This window comes from Gastrolobium bilobum, unplaced genomic scaffold (genome assembly GCF_033153095.1).
Source record: "Gastrolobium bilobum isolate Gb01-03AN ecotype WA unplaced genomic scaffold, APGP_CSIRO_Gbil_v1 utg3268, whole genome shotgun sequence".
Taxonomy (NCBI): Eukaryota; Viridiplantae; Streptophyta; class Magnoliopsida; order Fabales; family Fabaceae; genus Gastrolobium; species Gastrolobium bilobum.
Genome location: NW_026899992.1, coordinates 298,681 through 310,071, shown reverse-complemented (window position 1 = coordinate 310,071; position 11,391 = coordinate 298,681). Strand labels below are relative to the sequence as shown.

Sequence of the window (11,391 nt, the reverse complement as noted above, 5' to 3'; positions counted from 1 at the left end):
CACATGGTTGGCCAAAACAAACTTGAATATGATAGCATTGTTATGCAGATAGAGGGAGCCTATGGCGAAGAGACAACTATGAGTGGGCTAAACTATAATCTACCACAACAAGTGAGTTCGAGAACACGTCTCAACAAAAAATCGTAAGGATTTGAGTTCATAGGTCGTACCACTTATATGACCCTCACTTATACCATACTTAATCAATATGAACCTTTACCACACTTACACTTTAATTCCATAAGATTCCTGAATATTCATTCATCCTATATGAAATTGTCGATTGACTCTATTAATACAAGAATCAGGGCCTATATATGGAACCAATGATATAGAACTCCCTAACCCAATGTCTCTTGCATCCAGTTATAATCGTTTATCCTACTAGGACACTTAAATCGGTCAAATGCGACAACGCATTAAGCAAATGCAATGAGGAGGAGGAGAGAGAAAGAACTACCCTTAATGAAGGGCACCCTCACAATTTACTGCCTATAGCTTTTGCTGTCATACAACAATTGTTATAGCTATTAATGTAGTACTAGCAACAATGGTCTGTGAGGACTCCACATACATAACATCTTGATCATTATGAGGAGGTTAAGTAGATGACTTAGATTAGAACACTACACATGCAAATAATTCATTTTTTTTCTTATATTTATTATATTTATTTTCCATTGGTTGGATTTTGTATGCATTGTAGTATGATGTAATATTGATTTAAAATTCTTTATCGATTATTTCGACCTTATTTATTTCATATGACTGTATACACAACTGTTAGTCCTGGATGAACTCAAGAAGGGGGATGAATTGAGTTTATAGAAAATTTTGCAATTTAAAACACATAACTGCGATAAAATAAAGAGTAAAGGGAAGAAGTGACATAATTATTTTAACGTGAGAAAAACTCCAATTGGAGGAAAAAAAATCCACGACCCCAATTTAGATACCTTTATCCAATTGGGAGATAAATCCACTCTCGATCAATTCAAAGTACAAGAACATACCCTACTTTACCCTTATACAAGAATTAACTTGAAACCTTACCCAAGGTTTCTGGTACCTTGCCCCTAGGATTCTCGCGGAGTCTAATCAAAGACTCTCTGAAGCCAAACGACTCTCATCTTTATTCGCGATGAACAAAAACCAAAATTCTTCTAAGCCACTACCTTTTCCAAAGTCAAGAAGAAAACCCAATTAAAATTAGTTACCTTACACACTTCTAAATAATAACAAAATAGGTTCAAATAAAACCTAACTGGTGAACTCAATAAATCTGCTTATTCCTTGGTTCCCAAATTATTTTGAATGCTCCTTAAAAAAGAATACTCATAACATGCTCAATGCATTTTTCTCTTGAATGCATAAAAACTTTTTTATCTTGAATCAATAAATCTTTTTCTCTTGAATGCTCAATTTTTTTTTCTCTTGAATGCTCAAAAGCCTTTTTTTTAATGCTCACCCACACTTTGAAGAAGGACTCAAGGTATGTTATTTATAGACTTTTTCTCAAAATCAATTATTAAGAAAAATTCTCAAGATTATTATTATTTTTAAGAAATCTTTCCAAAATATCTTTTTTTGCAAATTAAATCAAAATTTTCAAATTAACTTTCAAAAAACAGATAAAATAAAACCAATTCTTTTAAAAAGGAAATTAATCTCAAATTAACTTTTTTTTTTCAAATCAAAAACAAAATCTTAAAAAATCTATTTGAATTAAAAACAAAACTTGTAAATCTTTTTTCCTTAGTTTCCAAAACTTTAAATATTCTAACCCAAGGCATTAAAAGAGTTCACCTCATCCAACCATTACATGAAATTTAAGATTTCATCTTGCAACTTCAATCTTCACGATTTCATAACAATTGTGTTGCATTGTCTTCATCACAATTCATCACGAATTAAGTCCTACAATAACTTTTCAAAAACTAAATAAATTGTTAGATAATTTAGCTTCACTTGTTTGTTATTATCAAAACTAGACAATGTGTGAGACCCAATAACAATGACCTGTATTTTTTGGAAACCATGATTTCTGATTTTTGAAAGAAAAAAAAACCCAAATACTGCTTTTTACTTAAAAAGAGTTTTTTAAAATTGATCCAAACACAAACAAATTTTGGGTTTTGAAAAAATAAAGTTTTGTAATCCAAGAAAAAAAGGAAAAAATAAAGTTTTTTTAAAAAAAACACATCAAAGCGGGTCTTTATTCACATTATCGACATAGTTTGGCCATTAGTTATAACAAAATTTATTGTCAGTCTATATATACCTATTATCACACAATTTTAGAATATACCCGTACTTGTAAAGAGAGCTACCCTTGAGTAAGACTGTATAATGTATTTACCCTTAAGTTTTAGAATCGAGATTATGATTCCCTCGTAATTAAATTAAAAGAATAACATATCCTAATTTTCATACAAAATGTCCAAAATGAGAATGTATATAAATTAAGGGGTTTGATTTTCTTATGTTGAATGAGAATTCAATTCTCATGTTGTAGAGATAAAAAACATTTGGGACCCATGTGTTAGAAAAAATTATATCTAAGACCCATGTCAGCACGAAAATCGAAAGGTGTGTAGAAAAATTTGAATTCTCATGTTGAATGAGAATTATAAAACCCATAAATTAATGAAAAGAAGCTAAAAAGAAAGCTAATATATAATTTCCAGTGTCCGAGTGGAGGACCTACAAAATTATTTAAATATTAGAGTTTTAACGGTTTGGTGTATTTCCCACGTATATATATAATCCGTGCGAACATTTACACACGTAGAAAAAAGAAAAGAAAAGTGAGCTCTATAAAGATAAAGACCGGGTAGCCTTTTTGTCAACTATAACAAAGACATTTCCCACTAATTACGACCACACCTGACACCACAAGCAACAAAACATGTGTAATTAGTCATTAATTAATATAAAATTCTACTATAGAAGCCTACCTTTTTGTATATTTATAGACATATGCTTGCCCTACAAGTTCAAACAAAAGGTATAGAAGTAGAAAGTGTTAGCACACAGAAAATCCAAACCCATACACAAAACAGCAGCTAAAAGCCATGCAGCGGTTTTCAGCTAACCAGTGCTCAAAAATTGTCAATTCAGGATACGATGTTTTCATAAACTATCGAAGGATTTATAGCAAAAGAACAATTGCACCTTTGCTTCATGACTATCTTGTGAACCTGGTCATAAGTTATTCGATCATATTGATGAGGCCATACGTGGGTGTAAGGTTGGGGTTGCTGTCATCTCACCTGGTTATTGTGATTCATACTTTTGTCTCCATGAACTTGCTCTTCTTAGTGAGTCCAAGAAAAGGGTTGTCCCTATCTTTTATGACATCAAGCCCTCACAGCTTCTGGTCAAGGACAGTGCATATTATCCTGATAACGTGCTTCGAAGGTTCAGCTCAGCACTTGAGGAAACTAAGTACACTGTTGGATTAACCTTCGACTCATCAAAAGGGTGAATTTCTTGATTCTTTGTTTCTTTATTTTTATTATTTTCGTAACTGATATATATTTGGGTTAGTATAATTGAATATATAAATTATACTTATTGCTGAACGTTGTTTTTAATGGTTTTAGGGACTGGTCGGAACTGCTAAGGAAGGCTTCAGGTGCAGTCCTTATGAACTTGAAGGAGGTATAGGTGACGAGGAGAATCGCATTGCGCTATTGTGATACCGCCATGTTGCATGCCACTGTTCTTGTTAGCAGTATATATACATTTTTATAACTGAAAAAATATTTATTGATTCTGTTAGGTTTCAATACATGAAGAAAAGGCTGTTTGATTTCATTTAGAATTTAGAGTTGATGTCTTTAGTTATTATTGGTATCCAACTGAATTTGCTATGAATAAAGGAATTTGTATATGGTATGTACAAGTTAAAATGACTAAAGAATTATCTACCAAAGAAAAAGAGAGTAAAATATTCTTACACTGATGTAAAAATAAGAAGTTTTATACAAAATTTTGATCATTAATTTGCTTGCATCTAACAGCTCAAATATCTAATAAATCAGAACTATTGGATATACATAAGATCAATGATCAAGATTGAGAGTTAAGTTAGACAGATGTCTAAAGAATTACATGCAACATGTAATATCAATTTTTGAAATTATTTTGAAAACTGTGTCACATCATGTATGAGTAGGAGCCGGTAATTTAATTATATTATAATTAGTAGAAAATTCAAAAAAAAAAATTTGATAAAAAAAGCTAATTGTGAGGACTAAAACTAAAAAAAAATAAAATAAAAATTTGTACTTTGATTTTAATATGACGACCCAAACTGAACTAACCTAATATTAATCGGATTAGTTTGATTTGGTTCGGAATGGCTGAAAAAATTTCAAAAATCAAGTGGAACCAATCTAATTAAATTTGATCCATTTAATTTTTTTTCGTACTGTATTCCAAAAAAAAAAAAAAAAAATTTCGTACTCTGATCTTAAACTTTTAAAACTTTGTGCCCTATGAAATGGTCTATCTTTGGTTTGCGATTACCGGTATATATGCTGTTTGTGCGGAAAAAGGACTCTACTGAAGCTTTGCACTTATTCAACAAAGGTTCTTCAACTTTTAATGTTTATGGGTACATTATATTGAGAAGGAATTCAAAAACATAACCTGACTGGTACGTGATTCTTGTTCATGTCAGACGTGAAGGTAATTAGTGTCATGATATTTTTTGTTCATTTATTTCTCTTTGCATGCTGGAACGTTCTACCCACGAGTTACTAACGAGTCTTCTTCGTGACGCTCTAAGGACTCCGAAAAATCAATTTCCATTTAGATTCTTATATTCCTAATGCCTAACAATAACAAAATAATCATTTGTAAATAATCAATTCAATCCAAAAGCTTAAGGTGTTGGGTGAAGCTACATTAATGATTTTATATTTTTCTAACACTCCCCCTCACTTGAGAGCCCATTGGGTTTGAAAGGTGGATGGTGTATTTGGCTCAGCCTACCTGTGCTAAGAAACTTCATAATATTTAATTATGTTTATTAATAGAATGAGGGTAGTGAGGATCGAACTCGTGATCATTTGATAATTGAGTCTCTAATACCATGTAAAGAATTAATTTAACCCAAAAGCTTAAGCTGTTGGATGATGCTACATTAATGGTTTTATATTTCTCTAACAATTACATATTGAGCTGTTAAGTGTTTGTATGAAGCTATGGATGTATCCCTTGGAGGATAGAGTATGTTGATCTAGTAGTGCTCATAGTAGCAATGGTAAAGACCAAGGCACCATTAGAGTTAATTTCTCATGTGCTATATGTAAAAAGGGTGTGTGTAAAGCTATGGTAGTAACAGCTCATAAGATAAAAGATGGGATCCCCACTTTCATGAGAGAAGGGGGAATTTAATGAGGAGGAAAGAGAGTCGTACCACCTAATAACTATGTCTTGTCATTGAGGTAATATATGTTGCCCTACTGTCCGTGCATAGTGGGCAGGAGTGCTGAGTATGTGGTGCCATTTAGAACGTTCTAGATGTGAGCTATAATATTGGGCTCAACTTATTGGACCTAAAAGGGCCGACCAGAACACATATAATTTTCAGGAACTATAAATAAATCTTTCCAAGTATGTTCATCATTATATTCTCAAGCATTCTATTGAGAAAGAGAGATAAGAAGCATGGTTAGACACAAATTGAGGAACTGTTAAATGGAGAATGCAAAGAGATGTATAGATTGTTACGAACCTTGAGGTCACCATCATATCAGTTGCTCATATCAGTTGCTCATATAATCAATGTTAGACTTGTAATATTGTCACCTCCTTTAAGGGCCAACGTTTATAATGACTTTCACTTTATCGACATTGATACTTTGGGAGGTATGGTATCTTAATCCAGCCTATAAGTAGCCCTTTCATCTCTCAATGCAAGTATCAATTGTTATGAACCTTAAGGTTGCCACCCCAAATGTTAGCTCAAAAAATATGAGTGCCCAAAATCTTATAAACTCATTATGAGTTGCTCATACAACCAAACATATAACTCGTAACATAGGTTTAAAAAGTGGAAGAGTCAGTCCGATATTTTGTTAGGTAAGATCAAATTTGTAACCAGTTGATTATCAATACTTTGATATCATATAAAAAGATAATTAAACTTCGAAAGATTAAATTGTTAGGTGAGTATCAAATTAATAATATCGTTTTAAATTTCTGTGACACTGACATGGAATGAAGGATTTAAAGCTATGAGAAAAAAGAACGAGAATGGAGTTAAGCTTCATTTATACTTAAGGATTTGAGTTTAACGCGCAAAGCTTAAAGTGTTTTTCCGATAAACTGAATAGATGAGGGAAACTATTTTTATTAATCCAGAGAATCGAGGGAGATGAGATAATTAGTTTTGCTACATTCCTGAGCATGTATTAAATTTAGGAATTTTTTTTTTAACAATGATTTCAGTAAACGTGACTAAACACTATATATTATTGCAATGTGGTTCAAAATTTATTTTTATAATTATTTAGGACTAAAATGGATACACATTTATTTATTACGGGCTTACGGCTGAATATTCCGTACACTGGGGTAGATACTGGATTTGAATTTGTATGTAAAATAAAATAAGAAACAGACGTCATTTGTACATAAAACAAATGACGTCCTCTTCACATCATGCCGATTGAAATTTTATATATTTTTAAAAAAAGAGTGGGCTCTGGTAATCCGCATCTGCATTGAACTAATAAATTATTAGTGCAACAAAGTTTGCTCAGTCTCAAAATGTACTCAACCTGCCGGCATAAATTAACAGTCCTAACCTAGGCTGGTCTATAGTACTATTTCCAAAGTTATCATAATACATTTTTTAATGAAAAATAATGAAAATATCTATTCCAATTTTCTTTTGTCTATTATTATTGTCTTTTAACTTGTTTCTTTTAAAAGTATCCTTTACTCTCTTAATTGATTAGTAAAACAAAAAAGTGGTGTATAATGATACAGAGCACATAAATCAATTGGTATATATGGATATAGCTGTGTTAAAATTTAATAAAAAAAATTGTATTGTATTTTTGTCATGTTTGACTTGACGAATCAAATTAATCGAATAATAAACAAATCAGTTATGATCAATAAAAACAAGTTACAAGTGTCTTCCTTGGAGAATTTCATAGGTGTCTCCAGCCTCTCAAAGAAAAGTCATAAAGTATTAAAGTTCTTTTTCAAAAGGTGAGATATATTTATCTTATCTCAATGGATTTGATGTATATCATTGGTTTTTATTGATCATAATTATTTTTTAACGTAATTTTTTTTTTTTAAATGTAAATTGTTTTTTCGGTTGTAAAATTTGTGTTTCAGATTACATTTTTTTTTCACCATTGTGGCAGAAGTTTAGGAGTGAAGAGGTCGCAGATCATAGAAATTAAAACCGTCCCACTCTATTATCAACTCTACATAACAAAGTTCAAGCAATCTTGTGGATTGGTATGAATCCAATCAGTTAACACCACGTTTGGTAATAGCTTTTTTTTTTGTAAAAAAATAATTATTTAAAAAAATCCTTAAAAATTGTTAAAAAAATTATTCTATAAAAAAAATTAATCAAAACACGAACTAAAATTGAAAATGATATAGCCTGTAACATGTGAAAGATTGACGTTATTATTATTTGGCCTGTAATAAAATTGGTTTAGTAGGAACTATAGTTCGAAAAGATAATTTGGTGTAAGTGACTTGGGCCTTTTTTTAGTATACAAAAAAGGAGAAAGGTACTTGTCTTTAGGTATAAACTTTCGTAATATGTCATGGGTTAGGCGCGTAGCTTTACGCGCGCGATATTTTTGCTCTATGCTAGGGTTTGCTTGATTTCTGTAAATTTCTTCGTGTTCGTTCTTGGAAATTTCTTCGTGTTCGTTCTTGGTTCTAGTATGGACGTTGAGAAGAGTCTGTTTCGAGAGGTGGTGGAGACTGATGGTGGGAAGGGAGGAAGGGAAAGACTGACGGAGGAGGAGGAGCTGAGCCTCAGATCTGGTAAGAAATCGAAAGGGGGTATGATGGAAGATCTCAGCATGGACGATCAGATGCTGGGGACTGGGGAGGAGGGGATTGCTGCATCTCCCGAGCAAATAGTACATACAGAGAAGAGAAGTGAGATTCCTGCCAGTAACGCACGATGCAAGTTTGTGTCGTATAAAGATAAGTTACTGAAATTGAATGGTGGGGATGGTTATGATAGCAAGGAGGAGGAAAATTGGCTGCTGTTACAGAGGAGGGAGGAGGAAGAGGACGATCTCATGGATGAGGGAACCCAGATCATCTCGGGTGATCCACTCTGTCCTACCTACTTCATCTCTAAGGCTCAACATAAGGAGGATTGTAAGCCATGGCGCAAAGCACTTATCATTAAGTTGCTGGGTAAGAGGATGGCTACGAGGTTCCTGATGGCTAGGATCCAACGTCAGTGGAATCTGGTTAGCTCGTATGAGCTAATTGACTTGGAAAATGGCTATCTATTACTGAGATTCCAAGATAATAATGATTATCAGCATGTTCTGGAGGAGGGTCCTTGGATAGTGAATGATCACTATGTAATTGTGCAGAGATGGAGGCCGTTTTTTGATCCATTTGACGATACTGTGAAGAGGATGGCAGTATGGATCCGAATTCCTGGACTTCCTATTGAATTGTATACAGCGCACCATCTTTGGAAAATTGGGAGTATCTTTGGCAGGACAATTAAAGTGGATAGGAACTCTCTTCGTAAGAGTGACTCGGGTCTTGAAGTCATTACTGAAAGGGCAAGGTTTGCTAGGATTTGCGTAGAGGTAGATCTGAGGAAGAGTTTTCTTTCAAAATTCAATATAGGAGAGAAAATTTACCATGTAGGCTATGAAGGTCTCCATTTGATTTGCTTCAATTGTGGAGTGTATGGTCATAGAAAGGATCAATGTACTACTAGCAGCCAACATGAGGTCCAGAAGGAGATGGGAGGAGAGGAGCCTACTACTCAGAATAACAGTGTTAAGGAACAAGTCAAAGTTGAGGAGAATCAGAGTGAGGCGTTTGGTGATTGGATGGTTGTCCAAAGGCAAAATAGAGAGAGAAGATTGAAAGTTGTTCCCGCTAAGGATATAAGTGGTGGTAAGGGGGAAGTTAATCCAGAAGGAAACAAGGTGTATATGCCAAAAGAAGTTATATGCAAGGAAGTAGATAGGGCTGCTGACTCTCATATGGAGACTGATCAGAATCTGATTCCTGACAAGATACAAGATACAGAGGAGGTTGCTGGTCAAGCTAATAAAGGGGAGAAATCTCAGCATTCTTTTGGAGATGTGGCAGGTTCTAGCAACCCTGATAACCAATGTAGTGTGAGAGGGTTAGCTAATAAAGGCCGAAATTTTCCATCTAAAGATAGGAAGGATAACAGTAAGGGTCCTTCTAGTCCCTCCAAAAAAAAATCTGGGACTGAGAATAGATCCCCCAATACTGTGTTGGTAGGCCCTTACAAGTCAGCTAGTAGATTGAAGGGTAGTGGGAATGATGTTTCTGGGGTGAAAGAAAAGGCTGCTGGATTGGTTCAGCAAGAAGGCAAAAAGGGGAAGGGCTCCAGGATTAGTGATATCCCTGCATCTCCTAACCCGAATCATGCTGAGCAAGCTGCTGAGGTATCTTCTCCCTGTTTGGGAGCTTCTATTTCCTAATTTCCAATTCAGGTTCCTAGGATTTTTTATCCTTGTTTGTAGTATTTTTTACTCTATGTCTGTTTGCATCTGGAACTGTAGGGGGGTTGGAAAAAAGGGTTTTTCCACCCTCATTAGAGATTTAAAATTCCGTTTTAGGATTGATGTTTTTGTTCTGCTAGAAACCGGAATTAGTGGTTTGAAGGGTGATAGGATTATCAAACAGTTTGGCTTTCCTAGCTTCTTTAAACAAGAGGCTATTGGGTTCTCTGGTGGCATCTGGATCCTTTGGGATGATAAGGTGGTGAAGATTGAGATTATCTTAGCTCATCATCAATTCATTCATACTCAGGTTCAGCACCTGGCATCTGGGAAATCTGAGATCATTACCTTTGTGTATAGAAGTCCTAGGAGGCTGGAGAGAAAGAATCTTTGGAATGAGCTGGAAGCTTTTAGTTCTTCCATCCAGGAGGCTTGGCTTTTGATTGGGGATTTTAATTCCATTCTGCATGCTTCAGAGAAGACAGGGGGTAGTGATTTATGTTGGGACAGTATTAGTGATATGCAACAGAGCCTGATTAATTGCAAAATCAGTGATATTGGTTACAAGGGGCCTGAATTTACCTGGAAAAGAGGGAAGCTTCATGAGAGATTGGATAGAGGGTGCTCTAATGAGGAATGGAATGTGCTTTGGCCCAATCGGTTTATATCTCATTTGCCTTTCTTTAATTCTGATCATAGACCTCTCCTCCTGGCTCAAAGTGGGCCTCCTAGGCCTAGAGAGCACTCCAAACCTTTTAAATTCATGGCTGCTTGGTTGACTGATCAGGATTTTGGAAGATTAGTTATGAAGAGTTGGGGCAGCAATGAAGAGTGGGTTCCAGCCAGGAACAATTTTGAGAAGGATGCCACTGTTTGGCACCAGAATGTGTTCAAAAGGAATATCCAGCAGAAAAATAAAATCTATGCTAGATTAAGAGGTCTAGACAGCTATATGAATGGCAGATTTGATCACAGTTTGGAAATTTTGCAGAAGAACCTTTGGAAAGAACTTCAAGCTATTCTAATTAAAGAAGAATTGACCTGGTTCCAGAGGTCTAGAAGTCAGTGGTTGAAATATGGTGATAGGAATACAAGGTTCTTCCACTCTTCTACTGTGGCTAGGAGGAGACACAATAGGATTCTCACTCTCAAAGATGAGAATGGTACCTGGATAGCTGATCCTGATTCCTTGGTCAATATGGCAGTGTCCTATTACAAAGAGTTATTTACAGCTGAGACTCCTGATGATGGTTTTTTCCCCATTCAGGGGATGTTCCCTAGTCTGTCTGAGGGGGGAAAAGAGAAAACTGGCCCTTTGTCCTAACAAGGAGGAGATTAGGAAAACTGTGTTCAAAATGGAAAAGTTCAAAGCTCCTGGTCCGGATGGGCTCCATGCCATTTTTTTCCAGAGTCAATGGGCATCTATAGGTGAATCAGTGTGTAAGATGGTTCAGGATTGCTTCCAGTATCCTGAGAAAGTGAAGGAGATTAATAAGACTCTTATCTGTTTGATCCCGAAGACAGATAGCCCTGAGAGTATGAAAGATTTTAGTCCCATTAGTCTTTGTAATGTAATTTATAAAATCATTACAAAGACTGTGGCTGAGAGGTTGAGAGATTTGATGCCAAAACTGACTTCTCCTAATCAAAGTAGTTTTATAAA

The 11,391-nt window shown here is 34.7% G+C and overlaps 1 protein-coding gene and 1 pseudogene across 1 annotated transcript; both read left to right on the top strand.

The window, feature by feature from the left end:
- Nucleotides 1-3,074: 3,074 nt before the first annotated feature.
- Nucleotides 3,075-3,669, top strand: LOC133294727 (probable 2' cyclic ADP-D-ribose synthase BdTIR; annotated as a pseudogene).
- A 6,093-nt stretch (nt 3,670-9,762) lies between these two features.
- LOC133294726 (uncharacterized) lies at nt 9,763-11,052 on the top strand. Its single transcript, XM_061493472.1, has one exon. The coding sequence runs from the start codon at nt 9,763-9,765 to the stop codon at nt 11,050-11,052; it is 1,290 nt and encodes a 429-aa protein (XP_061349456.1).
- Nucleotides 11,053-11,391: the final 339 nt, after the last annotated feature.